The sequence below is a fragment of the Cygnus atratus genome, chromosome 10 (genome assembly GCF_013377495.2).
Source record: "Cygnus atratus isolate AKBS03 ecotype Queensland, Australia chromosome 10, CAtr_DNAZoo_HiC_assembly, whole genome shotgun sequence".
Lineage (NCBI taxonomy): Eukaryota > Metazoa > Chordata > Aves > Anseriformes > Anatidae > Cygnus > Cygnus atratus.
In genome coordinates, this window is record NC_066371.1 from 7,362,360 (window position 1) to 7,389,265 (window position 26,906).

The window sequence follows — 26,906 nt, forward strand, 5'->3', positions numbered from 1 at the left end:
CAGAATTTGGAGAGTCCCTTCTATCTGTAGCTTAAAATATTTATTAAATATAATCTGAAGGGGAATCAACCTAAGCATGCAAGGTCTTGCTGGATTCCTGGATGCTAATTCAGGAGTGATCAGCTGGTCCATGGTACATGCCAGCTGTGTGAAAAATCCTGTTGATTACTTAATGCCCATTACTGAACAGAAAAAAAGCATTGGTCAAGTCAGATCCAGCCGTTGGATCATGAACCAGCTGTTGCACTGAAGAGCAGAGCTGCAAGTTATCCCTTTTATTACAGCTGATTAGCCTGCAGGACTACGAAGTGCTTTACACAACAGTTATAAATATTATATATTTCTAAGCATGTTTGTAACAAGGATAGTGATGTAAAAATGTTAAAATACAACTGCATAAGGTATGGTAAAAAATCATCTGGAAAATGGGCTAGAATTTATGAAACCTATGCTCAAGAAAGAAATTTAAACTTGAAGGAGATTGAAAATGTTATTGTGTTGTGGAGCCCAGAAGAGCTCGGTTTGCTCAGCCTCCCCAGTCGAAAGCCTGTTATCACTCCCTATGTATTACAGGAGGAAGAGCAGTTATTCAAGCTAAAACTTTGGCACATGAACATAGACATAAACTGGCTCTGAATGCATTCAGGCAGGAAATTGGAAGAGGTTTCAAACCATCAGAGGTGTTAGGCTCAGCGGCAACCTGCCAACAGGGAAGGCGGAGAGTAAAAACCCAAGAGTGAGCTCCATAAATTACAATGTGTTCAGAAAATGTGGTTTCTTGCAATAGCAGTTGGCTACCCAGGGTGGCCGGGAGGTTGCTGTGAGCTCTCATCCCACCTGCATCAGGACCCTGATGAAAAATCGTCTTGTGGTAGAGGAGGGAGCTCTCTTCTGGAAGACGCTGATGCAAATGGGAGAAATACGGCTGTACGAAGGGAGAAACAGAAGCTCAGGGTTTGAAGAAATTCTTCTTTTTGCCTGCCTGCAGTTCCCTGGTCAGATAAAGTGTGAAAGTCTTGAAATTGGCAGACGGCAATAGAAACCCATCCCAGTGACCCCAAGATGGGCCTGGCTGTGAGGCCTGCGAGGGCGGCTGCAGGAGCCGGCGTGTCTGCTGGGGCTGGTGGCCCACGAGCTGGGCCTTCCTCGCGCTGACACCCAGTCTGGGGCAAATGCTTGAAAATAAGCACTTCTCTAATGTGTTTTTCACATTTTTTTTAGGCAAGGCATGTGCAAATACATGTGAATGCGCAGCCTTGAATTCCTCGGGCCTGTGGTTTGGAGAAATCCAAAGAGGTTATAACGTGCCAACTTGAATTTCTGGATACAAGGGATTTTTGAGGATTTCTGTCTTTATTGTGTCTCCATAATAGGAGCAGCTGGCTACAGGCACAGATTTCAAATTGAACAAAAGATGTGCCTTGCCTTAGCTGTGGTATGGCTTCCCGTATGGCTTCAACACGCCAACATTCAAGACCCTCGTATGTGCCATAAGAACGTAATTCCCTCTTGCTGACAGCACGGTTTGTCAAATCAAATTCCTTAAAAGTTAAGAAAATCTCATCTGTTCTAATATTAGTAGCATTATGATTCAGGGGGCCATTTTCTTCTAAGGCAGCCACCGGCAGATAAGAGCTCGAGAGCTTTGCAGTGTGGTGTGAGACCGTAGGTGTCAGGGGAATTTATTCGGGGGCTAATGTACGTGTTGATTCCTGTTCTGGAGCTCTTGCAAGGCCTATAGCACGTACCTGAGTTACAAAACCTCCAAGCTCTATGAGTTGCTGTTCAGGTTGTTAGTGAGCAAAGGGCAGTGGAGACAAACCTGCAGTGGGCACCCTTTTACACCTTACCTAAAAATAACAACTTCTACCACCTCAGTGGTAAAAGAAAGACAGTTATCTGGGCCGTTTATCTCTGGGGGACGTGTGCCTCACTTGTGCCTATGTATCACGATCAAGTGCATTTTACCTTCTCACCCTTTCTTGTCCTGGAGCTTTATTCCAGCGTACAATTACAGCTTGTACTTGATACAGAATTATTCTAGTATGCTATCCCGCAACTTAAAAATAAAAGAGCATTTTAAGTGGCATACCCAGAGGAATTATCAGCTACAATCAATGCAGCAGATGATCCTTATAACTCCTGGTGCTCCAAGGGACTCAGTGGTGTGGGAGCAGGGCTGCTGGTCAGCACGTAGCAGCCAAAAGACCGCCATCAAAAGCTTTTGAAAGCACTGCTTCTGACTGCTTAAACGAATTTCCATTTTTGCTTAGAAAAAGAAAAATCATGGCATGCGCTTTCACAAGTCTAAAACTTGTGGATATACGTCCTTGATTCAAATGTTCTTCTTTAATGCCAGCAGGAAGCAATGTCTCTGCAGGATCTTTTATAGAGCAAGAACTGCTCCAAAAGCCTGACAGAAATTGATGTCATTCTCAACAAGAAACCAAGGAACAGCAACACTCAAACGGATCCACTGCCATTAGCTGTGGGAGAGAAGCACACGGAGAGCTGCAAAGTGTGCCAGAACAAACAGAATTTATGGGAATTGTTTCTCTTTGTTCTCTGCCTTTGTCCCTATGACTCTGGAGTGGGTTTGCAAGAGCAAACCCGTAGCGGCAGGCGCGGGGACAGCACGGCGGGATGCTGGGCTGCCTGGCGCTGCGGATGGTCTTTGCTGTCAGCACGCAGGCACGATCACGGATTTGGGGAGCGATAAAGATCTTCTCCCACCTGAGGCTTTTGTGTGCTTTTCCCAACACCTCTCTTCATTTGTGGTGCTTATCAGCTGCCAGCACAATTTCCAGTCCTGGAGACACAGGCCTGTACACTCTCCCTGGGGGTTCCTCAGTTATAAGAGGGAACAGATAGTTTTAAATAATAACAAGCATAAAAAGATTCCTTTTAATGGTTTGTGTCCCAACAGCAGTTCCCTGTTTGCAGAGTAGTTTGCTTGTGGGCACAAGAGGAAGATGGAGAGCAGCCTTTCTGCCCCGGTCATCCCGTGGGGTGCCCGGCTGTCCCGGGACGTGCCCAGCTGCATCCCCAAGCCAGCCCCAGCCGTGCAGTGCTCGCTCTCTGCTTTGTTTCGGAGCGCCTGGCCTCACTGCAAGGATTGTTTTGCTCCCAGAAATAAGTGCTTTGTATCCTGACGGCCACAGAAAAGGAGGACGTGCCAGGTTTGGGCCAAGCGGAACCTCTTTTCTAGCTGTACACGTCTGCGATCTGTAGAGCTCTTTTGTGAGCACTGTGTGCAAGCACTTGCAAAATTTTGCAGATGCTTTCAGAGAGTTATTTTTGTATGGTTTGTTTGTTTTTTTTTTCCACCTTGTTTTTCCATGGCAGACCAGCGGGGTTGGTAGAAATATCGAAGTCATCAGCTTCGTTCCTTTGTAGCTTTAGGTGCTCGGTGTAAAAGATGATTTAATGTCTCGGTGCTGTTAAAAACCCACACTGGGCAGGAGCGGGCGGGCAGGCGGCACAGCCCTGCTCGCTCAGGCCAGCACGGGCTTGTTGGAGCCGCCTGCTGCCTTCTCCCCACTTCACCAGAGTTCATCACATCTCCCCAGATCTCCCACGGCCCTGCTGACCCCACCAGGGTCACCCTTTGGGGACACGTCCTGGTGCTCCGTTGCACTCAGGCTGCTGCCTCCTGGCCTCGCAGGGCTGGTTTTGTCAGAGCCAGGCGGGACGGCCCTGCTGGCTGTGCCGGAGCTGTTGTGGCTCAGCGACTCAGCACCTACCTATACGGAGCGTGCCAGGACACCTCGTGCTCCTTTGTGGTCCGTCCAGCGGTACAGTCACACCGAACAGCCCTGCTGGGTGGGTGCTCGGGGTAGGGGTGTTGTAAGAGAGGTGTGTTCTTGTTGGTGACTGTGGTGTTTGCCAAGGGGCTATGCCCAGCGCTGCTTCCCAACAATTCACGGAATAACAAATGTGATCCCTGCTCCCCACCCCCCCCTTTAATTCGTTATCAAAGGGATCCTTCGTCAATGGCTTACGTTCACAGGTTACTTGCAAATTTTTCCTTCCTGAAGAAGGTGCAGTGGGGTTTGCCCACGAAGGTGCTTGGGCGTGCTCTGTCTTTGGCAAGGAGCCTGTGGGACCGCCAGCAGGAGCCGCAGCCATGCCCGTGTTTAGCAGGGACAGGGTAGGTTTCTAAACTGTAAAAGTTAAACTGGAAACACACCCCAAACCTAGGAAGGCTGCAGAACACAAAGGCATTTGTAAACTAATGTAATTACTTTCCTCAGTGCCTTTGAATAATGTTGGCTCCACTTTAAAGACTTTTCCCTACCCTCGTTTTACGTTATGTTCTTTCCTTTCTCCTGGTTTCTATCTTGCCCCCCGCCTTCTTTTAGCTCGAAGGAGCTGTTAACTTCCAAATTGTGTATCAGCAGTTGTTAGCCATGCCTTCGTGCCTTCGTTAAAACACAGGGCGCTTGGATAACTTCTTTTTCTTTTTGAAGATGAGGATAACACCCCGGGATGGGGAGGATGGGTGGGAAGGTGAGCGACTTATGTGCCCAGACACTCACGGCATGGAGCGTGTCCGAGCACTCGTGGGACAACCAAGACCTCCCCGTGGCAGGAGGGGGCTCGCCCTGCACCCTACCACCACATGCCGATGGCATCTGAGGCCCCCGACCCACTCTGAAGTCTTATTTTGACTTGCTCTGATGTTTTCCAGATTCCTCCAGGGTTTCTCCCATCCAGATGTGAGCAGAGGGGCAAGCGAGGAAGCCTAGGAGGAAATCTAGCTGGGCCCCTCACGTGGTTTGTGTGTTTTAATGCTGCTTGTGAGGATAATCCTGGACAAAATAGGCCTGTTGCAAGGGGAAATAGCAGGAAGTTGAGCTGCTGTGCTGTACAGCGCAAGTATTTAATAATAAAGCAGTTGGATACCGCACGACTTAAAAGGGATATGTTATCCATCCTGAGTCATCGCCCCGTGCTGTTGTCCTTATCTGGGTGCAGCTCATGTTGCAGAGCCCCCGAGGTCAGCGACGAGCCGTCCGCTGATTCCTGGGGGGTCTGGATGAGGCCCTCTGGCCGTGGTGGCTCCGAAGGCCTGTGTGTGTGCTCTGAACCGGCACCGATGGAGCAGCAGTTACTTTCATGGAAAATACCGACCTTTTGTACAAAAGCTAAGTGCAGACGGAGCAGTTTTAGTTTTCCAGTGAGTTAACATTTTCTGCAGGACTTCCTCTCTGAAAAGCCAGATTTATCTGAAAATCCCCCCTTTTCCTTTACTTTTCCCTATTCTTGAGCATCACACCAGGGCTGTGCCAGCCCAACCGCTGGTTGCTCGCTGGCAGCTTATGTCCCTGTCCCATGGATCAGGGACATCCCAGGAAGCAATAAATGAGAGGTTTTGTTGGCAGGAGCCTGGATTATTGTCACCCAGCATCTGCACCAGCCACGTGCCCGCAGTCCCGGCCAGCGGCCGTGGGGCTTGTTTGCCATCCGTGGCCCCAGGACCGGCAGCCACCTCCTCTGCAGCCCCTCCATGAGCAGAAGGTCCCGCTGGCTGATGCGGATCCAAAGCAAACTTTTCGGGTTATTCTGGGCAACGAAACGCAGGTTGGAGCCTGTAGTATTTATTTTGTTTTGCTTTTCAAACCAAATCGCCCATCCCTGCCGAGCTATGTTGATGGTGCGATGGGAGCCAGTTCCCGCAGACCTGATGGGATTAAATGGAAAACTTCCCAGCGGAAGCAGGAGAGGAGCCGTGCGCACACATAGCGCCGTGCCGGGCTGCAGGAAGGCTGCTCCTGGCTGCTTGGGCTGCCAATGGAAAAAAAAAAAAAACAAAAAAACACACACATCCCTGCTTTTTTTCGCCTAGGGTGCGCGTCGTACAGCTCATTACTGTAGGGACCAGAGCAGCCTGATGTAATTTGGCAGCTCTTCAAAAAGAAGTCGTTTCTGGTCTCCGCCAACTTCAGGGACTCAACGGGGGAAAAGAACTTTGTCACGAGGAAAACAAACCAACCCAGCGACCTGAGCAGCCCATCCACCCGCACGTGGGAAGTTTGGCCCGGAGAAGGCAGCAGGCGTTTGGGGCGCCCAGGACGGCCCAGCGGGGAAGAGCTGGAGCCTGGCAGCCAGACAAAAGACATGGCAGGGGGGGCATCGCCAACAGGTTTTCAGCTGCGAGCTCCGCTGTGGACTAGGTGCATGAACTCGGGCAGCCCGTTTCACGTCATTATGCCCCAAATAATGCTCTGCAGTGGATGTATTTGCTCCCTCGTGTAGCGCGCCGTAAGAATTTAAGTGTTTTTAATGTGCTTTGATGTCCGTGGATGAAGGATGCTCTATAAATGCAAAGTAAGTGTTCTAACGTATGTAGTTTGTTCCCCTTTTAACATAACAAAATACTCAGCAGCCGTTCTTGCTTTGAGGGTTTCCATAGCTGGTGGGTCTGTTTCTGCCGTGCTTTAGCAAAGCAAATTCAGGGGTTTGCAGTGGCACACGCTCAGTGCATTCCTCAGTTTCATGGCAGGAGCAATTTCTTTGTCAGCACTGCAGAGTTATGGGCGGAAATCTGCTAAAAATCTCCTTTTTCATAAAATCCAATGAAGGGACAGTCGTATCTAAGTGTTGGTTCAGAGAAGAACCATAAAATGGAGCTGCTGAGAGGAAGAACAATTGCAAGCACCACTGCAGCTCTGCCTGCAGGTAGCTCTGAATGAGAACAGAGCTGAATGCGGAGTAATTATTCCAGAATAATGCTGGGTTTGGACATATAGCGTAGAATAAAAATGAACAAAGCCTGCCAGCCCGTGGGTGAGCTCTCCTGCCAGCCCTGTCCCTCTCGGTGACCGGCTGTAGCTTGTACATCCCGCAGATGCTGTGTGGTTGTGCCAGCAGAGGAACAACCTTCTCTGGGGAAGCCCAGCCCAGGTGGTGCTGCCCAGGTCAAAGCCCAAACCGTGCAGGTAGCACAACAGCTCACGTGAAGCCACTGCAAAGCGTGTGTCATTTGGGAAAAGCGCTGTGAAATCTGCCAGCAGTGCAGATGCTCTGAAATGAATTTCTGCAGTGCTCAAAAGCAGAGGAAACGTATCGGGGGATTCATCCAGCGTGGCAAAGGCAGAAAGCTGCAAGCGCTGGGAAAGCAGTTTGTGTCTCTCTAGCCGAGAGCAGATTTAAGGAAGGCATCCATCCCCCTGCTCCTGCCCAAGCGTCCCGAGGTGACCGAGGCTGCACAGACCCGAGCGCAGCCGAGCAGTGAGAGCTTTCCCTTACCTTGACATTCTCCTGGTTCCTCCAAGCGCCTGAACGCCACCGTGGCTGCTTTGGAGCTGATCCTGAGCCCAGGAGCCTCATCCCGGCCCTAGAGTGCACGTCCCAGGTGTGGCAGCCGGAGCAGAGTGACTGGAGTTCAGGGAGTGCTTCCTCTCTGGTCTGCCACCGGGCTCTTCCTGCACCGGGGCATGCCGTGCCCCACTGTGCTGCATTTTCAGTAACTGATCTTAATTATACGCTCCGAGACGAAAGAGAAGGGGAAAAAAAAAATTAAAAATAAATAAATAAAAGCGAGCCTTCCAGCAGATTTTATCTGCTGTTTATTTCCACAAATTGCAGCAGAAAAGGCCCGGAGGGTTTTGATGGAGGTGGAGGCTGAGATAGCCAGCAACACGGAGGCTGCCGGGGCGCAGCCTTTTTAACCTCCCCTGCCGAGGCAGGTGCCGACACATCCCCGCAGCCGGCGAAGCATGCTAACGCTATGGAGGCTGACGGAGCAAACGGTAACGAGCCACCGGGGCCGCGGCTGGGGCTGCTGCCCTTCCCGAGCCCTCTTTTGAGGAAAAAAAAGGCAGGAAAAACGAAGCAGCACGCGGCTGCCCCGCTTGAGCTGATGAGAAATACCCATTGCGCTCGGGGGCGGCTGCTCCGTGCGCGGGGGCACGGCTCGGCCGGGAGCGTCACCACAGTCCCCTCTGTTGCTCCCTAGGTGCACCAGTACTACAGCTGCCTCCCAGAAGACAAGGTCCCCTACGTCAACAGCCCGGGAGAAAAATCTCGCATCAAGCAGCTTTTGCACCAGCTGCCGCCGCACGACAATGAGGTGAGTGGCCCAGGGGGGTGAGTGTCCTCGCGGGGACAGCGTGACGGTGGCGGGGTGGCAGGAGGGGACGGGGTGCTCCTCCTAGGGTCCCTCTGGTCGGAGGCATGGCTGGACTTCTCTGCAGCTCTTTCTGATTTTTGGGGGGATTTATTTGGATTTCCGTGACATTGCTGTTTAAACAGACACGTTTGCTACCTGGTGGGATTCCATTGGAGGCTGGGAGTTGTTTGTTTTTAAAGTTTCAGCTTTCTTTGTTGAAACGGGCTTTCTTCACGTCTCTGACTCAAAAGAGCTTTCTCAGCCCGTGGAGGCCAAAGCCACTCTGAAAGCAGCTCCGGGTGCTGTTTGGATCAGTCAGGGCCAGGTCCAAAGTTACAGAAGCCCTTCCCAAACGCTGCTTCCAGCTCACGAGCGCATGCAGCAAGGAGGTGTTTGGCTCTCGAGTGTGAGCAGGGAGCCTGTGAGCCTGGGAAGTCAGGGTTTGAGTCAACACCAGCAGAGCAAGCACACCTCGGTGCCTCTCGCAAGAGGCACGCGAGAAGGGTCTGGTCTCTGACATGCTCCTCCATCAGTGACATCACTGGCTTCGGGTAGCCCACGAAATTTCCCTACGTAAACAACAACAAAAAAGTTTTTCGTGCTCCTTTTGAAGAATCTGCTCTGGGAAATGCAGGCAGGGAGCTTGTTGCATCTAGGTCAGACGTTAACGAGTTTGCCCATGCGTGGCCGGGTGCCACGGGAGCACGGCGGCGCTGCCGGCGCGGAGGGGAGCTGCAGGCAGCGGGCAGGGGCTTCGCCTGCACCCTCGGGCCCCAACCTGCCCGCCTGCCTTCCCTGGCAGCCGCGGACACCCACAGCCTCCCGCAGCTGGAAGACGTCGGAATAAACACGGAGCCTGCGCTGCTTCCCTGCACCTTGGCAGGTTTTGCAGCCAGTTCCCCCTCGTGCTCGGTTTTGCTCCTCTGAAGAGTCGCGGTGTGCTCACGTGAGGGACCCTGCTCGTGTTCTCAGCTGAGATCTGATCAGCCAAGAACTAGGCCTGCGGGGTGAAAATATCCAGAGAAAACTCACAGCTTTATAAGCTTCGGGGAAATTGCAACATTCATTGTTTATATCCTTTTATTTTACTTATTGCCTTCCAAGGAGGTTTTGCAAACGCGCAAACTTTACCCTATATCGGAATAATAGTCGTAGGGCCTGAACAGCCGGCACGCCATCATTTACGTAGGGAACATGGGCTGTGCTCGAGAAACACCGACAAAATATTTTGAAGCCGCTGTAAAACCTCTGCCATAAGGTGGCTGGTGGAGGAAGCAGGAAACCATCGGTCCGATTGCTGGGTCTGGACACGACTTCCAAGCCTTCCTAGAAACCTGGCAGCTGGAGAGCAACCTCCTGCATGGCAAGGACCAAGTCCCTTTGTGTGACCTGCTGTGCGGCACGCCGGCCCGGCACTGTCACAGCAGTTATTGCTCACCAGAGGCATCCTGGGCCTGGTTGTGCATTTTTGGTTGTTTTTCTTTTATACGTCATTGAAGCAGTTGCGGGGAGGGTTTGGATTCCTGCTGAAATCCCACCTCTGGAGGTAGCTCTGTGTTTTCTTGGGTTCCTTAGCGAGGCTTGCAGAGCCTATGGGACCGCGGCTTGGAATAGCGAGCGTCACTCCTGTTTTCTAGGTCCGCTACTGCAATTCGCTGGATGAGGAGGAGAAGAGAGAGCTCAAACTCTTCAGCAATCAGAGGAAGAGGGAAAACTTAGGGAGAGGCAACGTCCGGCCGTTCCCTGTAACCATGACGGGAGCCATCTGCGAGCAGGTGGGTAGCGGCCGACGGAGCAGTGTGAGCAGGGCGGGTTCCCAATAACCAAAGCTGGGGTCAGCCAGGTATGTGCCACGAGCACCCCATAGTTTTGGGGGACCAGAGCAGTCTCTTTGGCTAATCCCAAAGCCCCTGGCCTAATGTGAGGGGAGCTGCTGCGATCCTGGGGGTGAAAAGGGATGGAGAGACCAAAAAGAGGGATATTCCCTTGAGCAGTGAATTAGCACTTTCTCCCACTTGTGGAAAAACAACTCATTAGGGATGGGCGGCAGCGGGCTCGCCGGACCCATGTCATACCCTGGCTTTCCCAACAGTGCGGCGGGCAGATCAACGGCGGGGACATGGCCGTCTTTGCCTCGCGAGCTGGGCACGGCGTTTGCTGGCACCCTCCTTGCTTCATCTGCAGCGTCTGTAACGAGCTGCTGGTCGACCTGATCTACTTCTACCAGGATGGCAAGATTTACTGCGGCAGGCACCACGCCGAGTGCCTCAAGCCCCGGTGCGCAGCGTGTGACGAGGTAAGAGCCCGCAAGCCCTGTTAAAATCCCAGCTGCCCACCCCTGTACCGTGTTTTTCTAAGGTGTGAAGCTTTTTTCTTGAGTGATTCTTGAGAATAAAGCAAAGTCCTGGGATGGGCAGTGGTTTGAGCCTGGGAGCTGAGAAGTGGACCAAAGGGGAATATCCCACTTCTGTCCACTGAAAGATGCACCCCGGTATGGACACTGCCCAGGGGGATGGCACAAACACTTATTTTCCCCCTGTGCATGTGGGGAGCACATACGAAACGCGATGCTATGGCTTTGCCAAGGGTTCATACAAGCTTTTCCTGGGGTTTCCAGTTGGCATCCTGGGGTTACTGTGAGATTTTCAGCTGAAATCTGCCTGGGGCTGTTCTGAGATAGGTCCTCACTTACGCACAGGCATCCGGGGAGGGCTTTCCGTGAGCGTTTCCAGTAACAACACACCCACCCGTGCTGCGTAATTTTAGCCTGGTTGTGTGTGCGCCGTTCCTTCTCCTCTCTCCCCCCCAGAAGAAGCCTCTGGTAGGATGAGTGTTGTGTTTCTTACAAGTAGTGGTGTTTGAGTGCACGCCGAGCTGAAACTGGCTTTCAGAGAGGAGATTAAAGGGATATAGGAAGCTGAACAAATGGAATACAAAACGAATATAGAAAACCATGCAGAGTTGACTCTGAACGTTTCTCAAGTGTCAATCTCTGTTTAAAAGGCTGGTGAAGGAAATTGTTCTGGCTTTTAAAGTTATGAAAACCGTAGTGTGGAAAACCATATGTACTATAAAATAGCAAGTCCCATCTATGCAAGCGTGTAATAGTAAAAATCCAAGGCTATATGCGCTTCAAATATAAAGAACATTGACGTATGTATCCAATTAAATTTGTAATGTTACTAGTGAAAAAAACAACTCCTAACCATGCAACTGGCCCCGTTTCCTCGTGGTTTAGGCTGGGTAATTTTTTTTCATGTACTTTTTATCCTTGCAAATTCTCATACAAGTCCTTCATTCAGCTTCTTCTTTCACACACGCTTCTTCCGCTGAAGCATGTGAGAAAGAAACTCAGAAAGGGGAAAGCTTTCGGCACAAGCAGGTGGCAGCTGTGGGAAGGACGATGGTGAGGAGCCAGGTTGCGACTTCTTCCCTTCCCTCCAGAGACTTGCCACTTTTCATTGTCCTTTTGATCATCCTTTGTATTCAGGTCCCTGTCTGAGAGACGGGTAGATGTGTTTTAATAAGTGGCTGTTCTGTTCTTCAAAAGTCCCCCGGATCGATAGGTTGTATATAAGTGTGTTTATTACCCCAATCGACCCCTTCTGCTGATGGATGTGCTTATGAGCACCGCCAGGACGCGTTGCTGCGAGCTGGGTGTTAACGCTTTCTGGTCCATGCACTGACACCCTCCTGGTGTATTTGCATTGTAACAGGAGGCTCCCCTGGGTGCTGGATCCGATGGGTGCACCTGCCTGCAGCCAGACCCAGGGAACCCTGCAGGGGCCGGAGTGTTTAGCTGTAAAATTCAGAGGTTGTGTGAGCAAAGGGGCACAGCCAAATCACACAGGCAGGAGACGGAAAGACTGGTGCCCACATCCTAGATCCCTTCTCTGACTTAACTCTTCTCCACCTTTGTTTCCCAGATCATTTTTGCCGATGAGTGCACCGAGGCCGAAGGGCGGCACTGGCACATGAAGCACTTCTGCTGCTTCGAGTGCGAGACTGTGCTGGGGGGGCAGAGGTACATCATGAAGGACGGCCGGCCCTACTGCTGCAGCTGCTTCGAGTCCCTCTACGCCGAGTACTGCGACACCTGCGCCCAGCACATCGGTACGTGCTCCTCCCCGGGACGGGTTTGCATCCCTCTTTGTGGCAGGAGGGCTGTTGGAGAGCAGCCCCAGGAGCTGTTGGAACGAGTGAGAGCTTCCTCTGGCTGAATTTAACGTGTGCATTTTTCTTCTAAAACTCATTTTCCTGTCAGCAGCTCTTTGAATTGCAGCTTCTGCCCAGCCGAGTTTGCTGAAGGCTCGCACGAGTTAATGAGCTACTGATGGGAAAGATGGTTGCTCATTAGGCATCATTATTGTTTGTGTTTGCCGTTTTTAATTAACCCACAGATAGATGTTCTCAGACGGAAAGAAGTGATGGATCAGAGCTGACCTGCCTTCCTAGCACAGGGAGATGAGGTGATTTAGGGTGCATTTTACGCTGGGGCTAGCTGTCACCCCAGCACATGGCCGCAGGGCAGCAAGCCGGGCTGTCACAGCCTTGCTCTCCGTGCTCACTTTGCCACTTGGCTGAGCATTTGCTTGCAGTTGGAAGCACGGCACGGGGTGGCCCTTTATCTGTCCGTGGAGGTGAGCTCACGTGTCTGTGCAGCGCTCGAATCATCCACGGGCTGCAGGGAGAGAAAAAAACATTTTGCTCTTGTGCGGTGGCCAGATGGCACGGGGGAAGACACGGGGCTTCAACAAAACACTTGGAGGACGTGTTTGCTGCGACCTATAGCACATCCTTCCCGAAAGCTCAGCTGCGGAGCAGTGAAGAAGCAGCTGTTACGCCTCTCACGCTCCCTTCCCTCGTGCTTCCCCCATCTGCTGCCTGTTTTCCCCTCCATCCCCTTCGCTGGCTCCACCGCAGTGCCCTGCATGGACCGAGCCCGGCTAGCTGGCCGTTCGCATCCCTTTCCCTGTGGCAGACGTGCTTTCATTCTGCCAGGCCTTGATAGAAGAAAAGTGCCTGTAACAGGTAAATGTGACAGCTGAATACCTGGCATGGGCTGAGGGCTCACCTTCTTTAGGGCTAGCGCGGTGGATCGGCGCTGAGCCCGCTCGCTGCCAGGTTTACCCTCCGGTTCCCATTTTGCAGCATATCTGCATGTTTCTAGCAACAAGGGACTGCAGCCATTTTGCTGCGACTCGCTCTGAGTAGTTGCTAGCTGTTGGGCTTAGCAGCAACGTGCGTGCAAACACGAGCTGTGCACACATGCAGCGTGGCTCACTGCTGCCCTGGCCAGCCTGCGCTCTGTGCAGCAGTTTCTCAGGTAACAGGGGCTTTTACCCAGAACGGCAGCTTAAACAGGCGAATAAATGCTATAATTGAAGCCTCGGGAGCTCTGCTCATGGCTCTGCCTGAGCGCTGCATCTATACCAGTAAATGTGCCGCAGCGGCTCTGGCCGGTGCCTGCAGCCAGCCCCGGGGTGTCGCTGGCTGGGGACAGGCTCTCTGTCAGCCCCCAGTGCATTCATTCCTTATCCCAAGGGGCTTGGCAGGGGCAAGCCAGGAAATTTGGCTGGGGGAAAGGCAAGGGGACGCGCTCAGATCCCCTGGGCAGGCTCTTCCCTTTCCGATCTGGGGAAGGGGCCCCAGAAGCCAGAATAAAGTCAGGCTGGGAAGGCGGTCGGGAGCAGAGCAGCGAGGGGCAGGGATGTGATCTGTTCTGTTACGTACTTACCGAGGCAGCACAGATCCCTCTTTATGGTTCGGTTGGAGGCTTTTTGTTTTTTTAAATAGGCAGCGTATTATTGCTTTGGCTTCAAGGCCTTTATGGAGAACTCGCATTCCTATGCTTTATGATCGGAAATATCTGCGTTTAATGTGAAATAGCTTGAGGCTCGACTCTGCTGCCTTTCCCAGCACTGAGCAACTCCCTAGCAGAGGCCTGCAACCTGCAAAGAATTAGGAACGGGTGTAACTTCACACGCTGGAGAAACTCCTCCGAAGGGTTTGTGAGAGCGAGCGCGGGTATAGGTGCTGCTGGCGCGGGACGGCCGCTCGGCCTGCCTGAGTGCCACGCTCCGCGGTGAGCGCACCAGGCCTTGGGAAGGGCTCAGGGCTGACTTTTTGTGTGGTTCCCCCCAAGGTATCGACCAGGGCCAGATGACGTACGACGGCCAGCACTGGCACGCCACCGAGACCTGCTTCTGCTGCGCGCAGTGCAAGAAGTCCCTCCTGGGCCGGCCCTTCCTGCCCAAGCAGGGGCAGATCTTCTGCTCCAGGGCCTGCAGCGTCGGCGACGACCCCAACGGCTCCGACTCCTCCGACTCGGCCTTCCAGAGCGCGCGGGCCAAGGAGTCCCGCCGCAGCGCCAAGATCGGCAAGAACAAGGGGAAGGCGGAGGAGGGCGCGCTGAGCCAGCTGCAGGTCACCTCCAGCCGCCTCTCCGCCGACGTGGACCCGCTCTCGCTGCAGATGGACTTGCTGAGCCTGGCCAGCCAGACGCCGAGCCTCAACAGGGAGCACGTGTGGCGGAGCAGGGACGAGCTCTACCACTACGGGAGTAAAATGGAGCAGGGGCAGTCCCAAAGCCCTCTGCAGCTTCTCAGCCAATGCAATATCAGGACTTCCTACAACCCCGGCCAGGTCCCAGGCTCTCAGCCAGATCTATGGGCGAAGCACTTCAGCAACCCGAAGAGGAGCTCCTCGCTGGCGATGAAGGGGCACGGCGGCAGCTTCATCCAGGACTGCAGAGAGGACTACTATTCGGGGCGGCTTCGCTCGCAGGAGAGCTACAGCGACATGTCCAACCAGAGCTTCCCCGAGACCAGAGGAAGCCTCAAAGTCCCCAAGTACGAAGAGGAGGAGGAAGGTGGGATGCCGACGCCGCAGTGCCGCACCCGGCATCCCATCAATGCCCTGAAGTTCACAGAGGACCTGACGCCCACCGAGCAGACTCCCCGCGGCTCCATGGAGTCCCTGGCGCTTTCAAATGCCACAGGTACGTCACCCCGGGCTCCTGTCCCCCTCCGTGTGATGGGACCCGTGTGCTGGGTCACCACGGCGGGTGTCCTCCATATCTCCTCCCCCTGAAGCAGACCTGGGGACCCGCAAAGTGCTTGGTCACCCTGGGCTGAGACACATGGGGGTGGGCACGGCCCAGCAGCTGGGCTCGTTATAGCCTGTTACTGTAATTAATGTGGGGTGCAAGTGTTCCCGTCCCAATCCCATTGCTCTCAGCCACCAGACGTGCTGGCACTGGTGTGGGTGGCAGCCTGGGGGCATCACGGGGGGCCACCGGCCTCCTGCCCGGCCCCCGGTGTGCATGGCAGCCCCGTCTCACTTGGTCTGCTTGTTTAGCAAATGCAGCTCTTTAGAGCTGGTTGGCTTTTCTGCATAGCTCAAAACAAATGTTTTCAAGCTCTTTAATCCTCCCTTTTGTGCAGAGGGAGGAAAAATCAAGGCCAACTGCTAAAGCAGAGACAGATCCTAGCATTCAGCACTTTGAGGACTGCTGTCAGCTGCCGTTGTGGGCTAAAAATATTTTTAAATGCTTTGAAACAGGCCCAGTTTTGCAACCCCTTTTGCTTGTTAGGCAGCCATCAAGCTCGCGGCTAGTTAAGACAAATTCCTTCTCATTTCTATGGAGCTCTCTTTCTCCTCTTCCAATACTGTTGCGACTGCAGGAAAAAGCCAGGCAAGATGCTTTTCCCATCTCGCATGAGTGTCGAGCCCTTTTCTCCCCAGTACATCCCAATCCCAAACCAGACACGGCTGGCGTTTGCTTCGGACTCCCTGAGCAGCAAACTTCTCAGAAAAGAAAATACCAAGCCTGGTTTGCTTGCCAGAGATGCTGGCTTGCTCCTTCTTCACCACTCCCCCGGCATGTTTCTGTTCCAGCCAAGCATTGATTTGGAGCCAGGCTCATCCTGCTCCTGCCCTTGCAAAATCGAGTCCTTCCCTCACTGTCCCCCATCCATGAGCAGCCCAGAGGAGCCTGGTCCTGAGGGGTTCCCCCCAGGGAGCATCGCTGGCCCTGGGGAGCCTGTGCTGGTGAACCTGGGGTCTGTGTTCAGCCAGCCCGGACGGGCAGGTTTGCTTTGGTACACCCTTGCCCTATTCATGGGTTTTGGTGTGTTCGTTTAGGGAAGTTGCCAGCCCTGTGGCAAGATGTGAAATGAGCCAGGATCCCTCTGAACAGCAAACGTTAAGAGCATGGGGGGAGAGGAGAGGCTGATGAGCTGGAGAGGGCTCAAACAGCCTCAGAAAAAAAGGAAAATAAGATGTGAAATGGAGAGGCAGCTGGGAATTGCCCTCCAAAACAAAGCCCCGTATTTCGAAAGTTGCTCCTGTTCCTGAAAACCCATATTGTGTAAACCCTGCCAGTACGAACAGTCTTGAGCAACACCGAGTTCCAGTGAGCAATATCTGAATACTGAAGCGACTGCTTCCTGCTTTGGAGCTGAAGTGTAACAAATTTTCTGAGATACACGTCAAGAGGTGAGAAACGTAGAAAATCTTTCATATTAAAGTGAAAACTCGTTTTGTATTTCGTTTGGGAATCCTGGGAGAGAGATCTTCCAGAGGCATCCTCGTCGTGTGGTTGTAGTGTGTTTCTTTGCAGGCAGTGCAAACTGCTCGCTTCTTTCCTGCTTTTCGGAGAAGTTGCTCAGCATGATGAGGCTTGTAACGAATGTGAGCGGTACCTCTGAAGAGGGAGGTGATAACGTTTTTATTAATGTGTAAGATCTAGTAATTTTCATTGCTCTGGGACCTGGCTCAGCTCGGGCTCAGGGGCACTGTGCTAATAACCGCAGCTCCCCAGGGCTGCGCTCACTGGCGGGGAGCATCGGGGACAGAGACAGAATTATCCCACTTCGTCGGCAGCGTTTTGAGGACAGCCGTGGTGACCTGGCCAAGGTCTGTGGGAGAGTGGGATTTTGAACCCAGGTGCAAAGCCTGAATTCTGCAAGAGGGCACAGCCACTGCCTTTCCTTGGTCCCCTCAAAGCGAGCTCCATGGCAAACACCATACAAATGCAAACCAGGCTGCGGTGCCGCTTGTGCCAGAGTATGCTTTTCCCTATGCACATCTTGTAAATTATGTTTGGAAGTCAGGCAGGGGCCACCGGTAACTCCTCGGGTTTGCAGACCCTTGTGAAGCACACCCCAGCCTCTGCAGGCAGCTTCTCTCCTGCCCAGCTGCGAGCTCCCTTTGAGTTACTAACTGCACATTGCTCCACCTTGTAAAATGAAATAATTAGCACTGAATCCATCTGATATTTTATGGCATGGTTGGAAACGTTCTTTTTTTATGGGGAGCTGAAGGGCAAACAGTCCCTGACCTGCAGAGTGCGTATTAAAAGCTGACTGGTTCCTCCCTGGCAGCAGCTCTCGCCGTGACGTTTCTATTATGACTTAACCAGTAATTAGCCGGAGATGTCAGTAGGGGTGGGTAACAAACCTGGTGTCTGATGGTGGTTCCTGTCCTCTGGACAGAAGCGAACTGAAGTCCTGGGGAGCCTCTTATGAACCAAACACTGCTTAGTTGCCCTAAAGCAGATCCCGAATGGCTTAGCTGGGATGTGCGGCACCACGGTCATCCCGTGCTCCCGAGCACTCACCCTGAAATGGCTCCGTTGTGCTCTGTGGCCACGCCGTGGTGCCTCAGCAGGCTCCCGTTAGGTGCCCGAGTGTCGGAGGTAGCACAGCCTTCCCTGGGCTTTGTTTCTGGGTTGGAATTAGATGGCAGCCTCTCTGCTGGCCTCTGCTTGTGCTTGTGTAATCCCCTTGAACGCTGACGGGATTTGAGCACTGGCAAAGGGGAGAGTTTCCTGCTGCTGGGGCTCATCTCATCCTTCCTCCCACGTTGTAGTGTGGAAATCCCTCTTTGCTCTCAGCTGAAGGCTGCGACAGACCTGAACTGAACGGCCCCTTCTGGGCAGCCAGGTCCTGCCCCGGCCCAGGTGCCAGCAGAGGCAGAGGTGGAGAGAAGCAGCGAGGGTCACGGGGGTTTTCCAGTGAGATTTGGGGCCAGTGCCTGCTCCGGGATGTTCAGCCGAGATCTGAAAGCATATTCTCCAAGTTCATTTTTGCTGTATTTTATATTACCCTTTATATCTGTTTTCCTGTGGATGCTTTTTTTTTGTTTTTTATTCATGTCATTAGCAACTGTGCAAACCAGTGGCTGCTGCGGCAGTGATTACCCCACAGCTCCTTTCATAAGCAACCAGGGCTATGCGAAGGCGCAGTTGGCTGGGAAGCTGTTCTTGTGAAGAGGAATCTGGTCCCACCAGAGGTTTGTCCCTTCCCAAAAGGCGCTCGGTCCGCTACGGCCCTAACCCCGGTGGTCACGGTGTGCCCAGCGTGCTGCTAGTCGTGGGGTGCTTGCATCGCCCTCTGAAAAGGTTTTGCAAGTGCTGTGTGCGCCTAGCAGCTGAATCAGAAATCAGGAGCTGATCTCTGCTGATCCCCAGCAGTCGTTTCCACGCAATGCCAGCTGGTCACATAGCCCACTTCAGCAAGGGCCTGCGGGCTGAATGTTTTTCTGCGCTGACAGCCGAGCTGCGTGCAGGGAGCACGAGTGCTGCGGAGGGGAGCTGCGCTGAACGGTGACGCTGCTCTGTGCAAAAGGAGAAAGGGATTTGAAGTATTTCTTGGGAAAACATGTTTGGGTGAGGGTAACAGCCGAGCTTCATTTCCTCCTCTCATCTGTCATGGGCATAAATCCAGGAAAAAAAGAAAAAACTGGTGCCGTTACAGGGTGCAGTGTGACTGCACGTGTATGGCACACGTTTCTGTTACCTCCTCTGTTACGAGATGCTCCAAGGCCCCAAACAGCTTGTTTTTGTTTCTGTTTGGTTTTGGTTTTTCTTTTTTCCCAGGACTAAACAACAACTGTGATATAGCCAGAAAGTGGGGAGAGAAAATGCCTGCGTGCGTGTGCGCCAGCCCTGGCCCCTGCAGGGCTGCGCTGCTGGCACGGCCTGTGTCCAACCCCTGTGCAGACAGGCTGAAAGCAGGGGGAAATGGGGGAAAAAAAAGCTGTTTCCCAGGGCTGGGGGATGTTTTCCCAAAAAAAAAGTTCAGTGGCTCAGCATCTCCTGCACTGAGAGCTTGGGAGCAGCTCCTGACCGTGCTGCTCCCGGCGCCAAACACCTCGTCCCCCACACTGTTGGGGATGGTGGGCATGGTCCTTGTGGCGAGCAGGGGCTGGGGGCTGGCCCCATCCCTGTGCCCCCAGTGCCAGGGGGATGTCAGAGCCCCCCGCTGCATCCCTTGGGCGCTTCTCCCCCGGCTCAGCTGGGGAGGGATGTGCCCAACATGGGAAGATTTCATCGGGTCCATGATGTGCTTGGCAAGCGCTGTGGTTCCCCCCTAATTGCAGGGCTCCTGGCCTTTCCCTCGCAGCCCTGTTTACGTTCTGTGACTTCCAGTTATACAAGGGCTCTGCTTTATTTCTGCACCACCCCAAGGCCGGTCAGAAGCGAAGCGAGGCTGAGTTATAAACAAATCCCCGGGAAGGCTGTTTCTCCTTAAGTCCCTTTTTAGTTCTGGGGGTTGAACTTAAAATAAATCCTGTTTCAGGGGCAGGGAGGACGTGCCTGCTTGGTGCTAGGGGAGAGACAAGGCTGTGACGGGGGGGAACGAGGGATGCCACGCCGTCCCCTCCTGCGTGGCTGTGTCCCTGTCACGCAGCAGCCCTCCTGTCCGGGCCCGGGGTTTTGGTGCAGGCACCTCTGTGAGGCTGGGGTGCTGAGGACTGCGATGTGCGGGTAAACGCCTGCACCCTGGTAAATGTAAAGGCAAGGAGAGCCCTGTTTGTTCGCAATATCACAAACTTTGCATCCTCCCTGTGCAGAGACAGACGATGCGATCTCTGCACGGGCTGCTGGCTGCGGCCGTGCCGCCCTGCGTGAGCCAAGCTTCTTGGGGAGCTCAGCGTAACGGGGGCCGGGAGCTGCCTCCCCTCGTGGGTGCCTCGTTCCCAGCCTCACACCAAGCGTACGTGCTCGCCGTAGCCCCTCCGCTGTCATTTGCTCGGTGTTTTAATAATCCATAATTAATGCAGCCCTGGTTTAGCAGAGCACATAGCGCAGCCGGGGAGACGTGAGCGCGTTGCGGAGCTTCGTTGTGGCGAGGCTTTAGAGGTGATGCGTACAAGGAACATCAGCTCTTTGGACTTCGTGCTGTTGGTTTGCTTCTCCCATTGTTATATTTTCCTTGGAAGCATCCGATAGGATAGACGCAGCCTTTGCAGTCAGGGTGGGGATCGTACAGCGTGTTCCTAGCAAACCCTAATGTGAAACAGAAACCCGCTCTGGGTTCCCAGAGCCGTAGCCAGCCCGAGCTTTAAATCGCGTGCCCGCAGACGAGCTGCAGCTTTCGCTTGTGTTCATCCCAAACGCGTGCGTTTCCATGGCTTCGGCGTGAAATATTGAGCCTGGCAGCCCCACGCAGCGGCGGGCAGCAGCAGGACAGCTTGCTGTGCCCACGGGCACGGCCTGCAGGGACGGGCACGCCAGCGGCACTGCGCTCACAGCCTGGCACATCGCCTCCTGCCTGAGCCAGAGCCCTCGGGCTGGCCACGGTCGGCATCAGCAAAGCAGGAGCAGCAGCCTCGGGGTGTGATGGATGGTGGGGAGAAGCCCCTGATGACATGTGGGATTTCTGCATCACCCCCAGCGCCGCGCTGTGCGTTTGCTGCACGTACTGCTGGGGACTCGTGCCTTCGCAGAAGGAAAGCCTCGCGGGAGCCGTCTCTGGGTTACTGTGTCACCCCCGGGCTTGCACCCTTGGAAAGGGGCCAGAGGTTTTTACAGAAGCAGCCGGCTCACACCGCGGGCTAGAGCGAGGCTCCCGCGCAGCCCCGTGAAGCAGATTCTCGGGTTTCCTTATTGGAAAAATACCCGCCGCGTGGCAGGGTCCCCCTCTCGCATTCCCTTTTTTTCCAGGTTAGGGCTCGATCGGATTATTAGCTGTGTTCCCAGATGAAACACTTCATTAAGGGGGAGCTGCAGTGGCAGTAAATAAGTGCTGGTAACTCAAGAAGCTCGGGCCTCGCTGCAGTACTGCAGCTAAACAACCGCAGGAGGGGTAGGGAGGGGCAGCGCAGGACCACAGCAGCATCCCCAGGGACCCGCAGCCGTCAGCATGGGGTGCGAGGACCAGCAGCAGCTGCCTGTGCTCAGCAGCCCTCCAGCAGCCCATTTTGCAGGTTTCTGGCCACTTTTACTGCTGAAATTTTCCTTGCAGGAGTTCGGCCGACCTGGAGAACAACGCGTTCCCCTCCTCTTCGCAAGCATTTTGTCAGCGCTCGGAGGCTGTTGTTATATTCCCCTTCAGCCTCCTCTTCTCTAGACTAAACAACCCCTGGTCTTTCAAACTTTATTCCTAGGTCACGTTTTCCAGATCAAACATTTTAGACCGTTTGTTATTGCTGTCCCCTGGACTCCCTGCTGTCAGGCTGGAGTGCTCCCGGCTCGCTGAGGCTTCGCGGCTCCCTGGAGGAGGGCAGGATTGTTTCAGAGCATGGACAGACCACGGGCAGGCACCCGTTGTGCTTTGCCTCCAGCCGAGTGGGGAAATATAACATATTTATGGTGCTTTTTAAGCAAATTTAGCTTAGGCTTGGTAATCTCAGAATTGAAACTCTTGGGTGTTTCCCCTGTCTGCATGGCGGGCCCACGCTCCCTCCCAGAGCCGGCTCGGCGTTCAGCCTTGGTACAATCAATGTTTTCCCAGTGATTAAAGACCTCATAATGTGTGCGCTTAATTATATTCAGGCCATCCGGATGAACAGCCAAAACCATCCCTTGGGCCTAATAATTGCTGATTGAACCTTATGCTGGGAGCTTCAGCTGTGCATGTAGCGCAAGCCCCTTGTCCAAAATTTTCCCTGAGTGCTGACCAGCGCTTCGAAGAGGGGAAGGAAGGGGCTCTGTTCCCACTGAGGTGCCTGCAAGGGGCTGGAGACCTCCAAAAAGGGGCTGGGGTCCTCCAGAAACTCAACCTGAGCACTGCTGGTTGTTTTTCCTGCGTGCAGGGCTCCTGCCGGTGCCGTGGTGCTTAGTTTTGGAAATCCTGCTCAGCTCTCTCATGCCTCGGGAGCCTCTCCATGCACGCTCAGGTTATTCTCGCTGGATGCAGACCCAGAGGAGCCGAGAGTGCAGGTGCTGTGGCAGGGGCTGGCTGTGCACCGGGACAAATCTCTGTCCCAGCAGAGCAGGGTGAGACCGGCCCCTTGCGAACGCTGCTGCCAAAATGGATCTGCTGCCACTGGCGGAGCATCCTGCGATGCTCAGAGCTGTATTTCTGCAAAGCACCCGTGTCATTCTTCCTCATTACGGGGCTGTGCTGCTTCTCTTAATGAAGGGCTGCATGAATGTCACCGAGGGCTCGTTTCCTTTGGCATCAGCTATTGTCTGACACAGCTGATTAAGGCCAAACTCGGCTGTCGGCAGCTGTGATTCACGCTTGGGTCGGCTCAGCCGGCCACCCCGCTGCTCCTCCAGCCTTTCGAGAGGCTTTTGCTCACGCTGTGAGGGTGCTCATCCCTCACGGGGGGCTCGCCGGCTCCTCTGCGGTGGCACAGAGGGGACCGGGGCGAAGCGAATAATGCGACAAACGGCATAACCAGGAGCAGAGCGCAGAAGGCAGATGCTCCGGTGGCACGAGACAGACGGTGCTGCAAAGGCAGCAGCAGGGCTGGGAAGCCTCGTGCAGGGCTGCTTCCAAACAGAGGAGGCGGGGGGCAGCTGCAGGAGCCGGCGGGGTTGGTTTAACTCACCTGAGAGCAGCAAAAAATAAAGGCACGAAGCTGGTGTGCAAAGTGCGTCCTCAAAAATAAATGCAGCTTTGCTTTTCTTAGCCCAGCCTCTCCCTTTTCCCGTGGCGTTCAGGCATTGCCTTTGCTTAGCTTTGCTCTGCTGGGATAAAAACTGGAAGCTTCCCAATTAAAAGCAGGAAAGCAAACAAGCAGAGAGTCTCGCTTCATAAATGGTGCCGGCGGCTGGGACTCGGGGAGCAAAGCCAGGCAGTGCCAGACCCGGGCTGAAACACTGGCAGCCGGTTGTGTTCGAGTGCTGAAGCTCTTGCCAGTGCCCCCAAGGATAGGATTCAGCTGGGCTGGGCACTTCAGGAAAGCCTTGCCCAACTTTGCAGGATCTGTAGGTCTTTTTAAGGCCAAGTCCCAAAGAAGACGAAGCGGATTGTGAGCGGGGTTAGTGACAGCAGCCCTTCTTCTTGCTCGCTTTTGGCAGGCAGCGGGTAGTGCCGAAGGGGCCGAGCTCTTGACGAAATGCAAGCAGCTTTTGTGAAGGGAGAAAGAATTTACTCTTGAATTGTGGCCTGGGTTGTTGTTTTTTTTAATTAATTTACCAAGTCGTAAATTCATGGCGATTGCATAAGGGGCGTGCGATATGTTGAAAATCCTGCTGATGGTGCACAGCGCTCCCAGTTCGGTCTGCACGGGGAGATTGTCGGAGAGTGACGGGGAGAGAAGTGCCAAAGCAAACACTCTGCATTTGATTTGGGATGAAATGTATTTCCTTTGAAACAGCTTGCGAAATATGTTGTCCTTAGCTTGTAATGCAAGAGCTTACTGCTGCCAGTTGTCAAGCCAACGTGGAGGCAGTCAGAAAATAGTCAGAAAACAGGCCAGGGCCTAGGGAACCAGGGAGCATGCCGAGTTTCTTGTCCATGAGATGGTACAGAGCAGACAGCCCACTTCTCTGCGGCAGCCTTCGGGGCTGGAGGGAAGCACCTTGAGCATGGCCAAGGCTGCGCCTGCCACCCCGCCTGGGGACATCGCAGCACAGCTCGGTGACAGGCCTGAATTGGTCGGCGGCCCCGTTTCTGGCTGCTCCTGACGTTGCCCAGTCCTTCAAAACATGTCACCGTTGAGCAAGGTGTGGGTGCCGGATCATGGCACCCTAGTTATCTCAGCGTGCCGGAGGCCTCGGGTTACCTCTGACGCATGAATTCATTGCTGGCATCACTGGTTATTCCTATCAAGTCGCAGACAGCGTAGACATATGGGGAAGGGAGTCGCGAAAAGCATCTAACAGTCCTTGGAGTCCTACTCAAAACACCTTAAATTGGCGTGATTTCCCCAAAGGAGGATCTGTCTCCTCTTAAAAAATAAAACAAAACAGAAAGCATCCTCCTGAAGGGCTCTTCAGGACACCATGTAAAACAGAGCTTATTTTAAAGCAAAAACCCACAGGTTCAGGCCAAAACCAGCCTTCTCCCTGCATCTCTGATGACAGGAAATTCTCCTCCTGATCTCTCTTTTTCCCTCTCTTTCCCCTTTCCCACTAAGGCCTCTCAGCAGACGGCGGAGCCAAGCGCCAGGAGCATCTCTCCAGGTTCTCCATGCCCGACCTGAGCAAAGACTCGGGCATGAACGTCTCGGAGAAGCTGAGCAACATGGGGACCCTCAACTCCTCCGTGCAGTTCCGCAGCGCCGAATCCGTCCGCAGCCTGCTCTCCGTGCAGCAGTACCAAGACCTGGAGCCCAACCTCCACGACCTGGCCAGCCCCATCAGCTACCGCGAGCGGCCGGTGCACGGCCGCCTGCACCAGAGCTTCGACTACGGCAGCGGGGTGCCCGGGGGCAAGCTGGGGGCGCAGGACGGCGCGAGGCATGCCCCCATGAGCGAGCGCACGCGCCGGCGAACTACCCTGCGGGACGATGACCGGCACTACCGCCCGCACCGCTCGCGACGCTCCCGGCGCTCCCGCTCGGATAACGCCCTGCACCTGGCCAGCGAGCAGTGCTGCCGGCTGAAGGAGAGGCCCTCGCTGCGAGCCAGGGATGACTACGACCAGTTCGTGCACCAGCGGAGCTGCAGAGAGAGCCTGGAGCAGGGTCCCCGCAGGGACGCCTACGGCCACTGTCCCAGGACGGTGTCGGACCTCGCCCTGCAGAACCACTTGGGCGAGCGCTGGGGGCCCTACTTCGCCGAGTACGACTGGTGCTCGACGTGCTCCTCCTCTTCGGAGTCCGACAACGAGGGCTATTTCCTCGGGGAGCCGATTCCCCAGCCCGCCCGCCTCCGGTACGTGACCAGCGAGGAGCTCCTGCACAAGTACGGCTCCTACAGCATGCCCAAGTCTTCCACCTTGGGCGGCAGAGGACAGTTGCACAGCCGGAAAAGACAGAAGAGCAAAAACTGTATCATATCCTAATGGCATCCTTGCCGGGCACCTTCGGAGAATGTAGATTAACTCACAAACTTGCACTGTTCTAGACCATGTAAGCGCTTTTATTGTAACAAAAAGGCCTGAGGAGTAGGGGTTTGTAAGAAGGTTGTAGACTGGCTTCTATAAATAGTCATAATCGTGGGCACAGTGAATATATTTTGCACATCTTACTTTGAAAACAAAAAAAAGTTCACTTTAGCCTGTAATATTTACCTAGTAGTTTCTCTTCTCTCTCCCGAGTACTGCCACCCATTGAGTTCTCTTTGCCCGTACGTTTTTGTTACCATTGTTGGCTTTCACCATCCGTTTGCTGGTAGCTCTTGCTTTCCACCATGCCATCATTTCCCATTACCCAACTTGTTACGTCTTTGTCTCTCTCAGACAGTGTGGGAGCCTAAGTTATTTCCATGGTTGTTGTAAATGCAATGTAAATGAGAGTTTGGAGAAAATATTTTTGTATTTTGTAATATCAGAGGAATTTCTATATCTTAGGAGTCACTGGGAAGATGCATGCACATCCATAGCTGTATCCCGCCAGAGCTGAACAAACAGTACTTTAGCCCCCCTCAACTTTTCATTTCATCATCAAATCTCTTAAGCATATCAGTGAGAGTTTGAGTAGTTGTTTTATTTTTAAAACTCCTTTTTTTTTTCTCTCTGTTTGTTTTGTTCCTGGTAAATAAAGAGAACATTTGCTGATTCATTAAATCTTGAAGAGGCCTAGGTGGCACTTTGAAGTCTTCTCACACCTGTGGTTTATAGGTACACTCTCAGTCAAATACAGGAATCCCGACAGCTGCAAAAGTGACTTTTTTGTTAAATAGGGAGGAACAGAACTACCAAATGTCTGCAAAGTTGTAAATGACCAAAGCTGGAGAAGGAATTTTACATCTCTGTAGAGAATGCTGAAGTTACTAAACGTTGAACTATTATTTGGAGTAAATAAAAGTGTAAATGGTGCAATTGTGTGATGTCAGCATGACGTTGTTTTGAATATAGACTTGTCTTATGGTGCTCTAGTTTTCCGGGTTATGTTAACTGCTGTTCATTACTAAGTGGAAGTCTCAGTATTGCCTACTGCCTAACACATCAGAGACCGACTGCAAACTGCTCCTGCCCTGGCCGACCACCGACAGCATCGCCCTGGTCGAGAGTCACGTCAGTGGGGCTCAGCTGGGTTCTGGTGGACACGAGTTTTTCTCTGCGTGCTTTCAACCATCGGGGTAGCAGCAGGGTCGCAGGCGATGCTGCTTGTGGCAGCGGTCCCCGGCATCCTCACCACTTCCCAGTGGAAATTCAGGAGGACCGAGGGGCCCCGTCTCCTCCCCACTGCAGGAGCATCCCTGCAGAGCGCGGGGACCCGACGTTGCCTGCCCACAGCAGCAGCTGCAGGAAAATCGTGAAGATGGATGTCTCCACACCACAAACTATTGCTAGGAATTTTTTTGTCGTTTGTAAAGGACAATGTGATAATTATTATTCCTTTAAAAAGAAAACAAAAAAAAAAAAAGAAATGACACTTAAGTATATTTAAAAAAAATAATGTTTTTTTTTTCCAGTTGGAATAAATGGAAGTATTCAGCCAAAGG

The 26,906-nt window shown here is 53.4% G+C and overlaps 1 protein-coding gene across 4 annotated transcripts in view; it reads left to right on the top strand.

Moving 5' to 3' along the window:
* Positions 1 to 26,906, top strand: part of PRICKLE2 (prickle planar cell polarity protein 2) — a 98,760-nt gene extending 71,854 nt beyond the window's left edge. For 2 of the 4 annotated variants that reach the window (XM_035546779.2, XM_050712761.1), the window contains 6 exons: positions 7,961 to 8,074; positions 9,751 to 9,888; positions 10,206 to 10,409; positions 12,040 to 12,226; positions 14,259 to 15,113; positions 24,434 to 26,906. In XM_035546779.2, the coding sequence (XP_035402672.1) occupies positions 7,961 to 8,074; positions 9,751 to 9,888; positions 10,206 to 10,409; positions 12,040 to 12,226; positions 14,259 to 15,113; positions 24,434 to 25,302 (2,367 nt within the window). In that variant the 3' untranslated portion in view covers positions 25,303 to 26,906. The remainder of the gene's footprint in view (positions 1 to 7,960; positions 8,075 to 9,750; positions 9,889 to 10,205; positions 10,410 to 12,039; positions 12,227 to 14,258; positions 15,114 to 24,433) is intronic. The other 2 variants (XM_035546781.2, XM_035546780.2) reach the window with 1 other exon arrangement.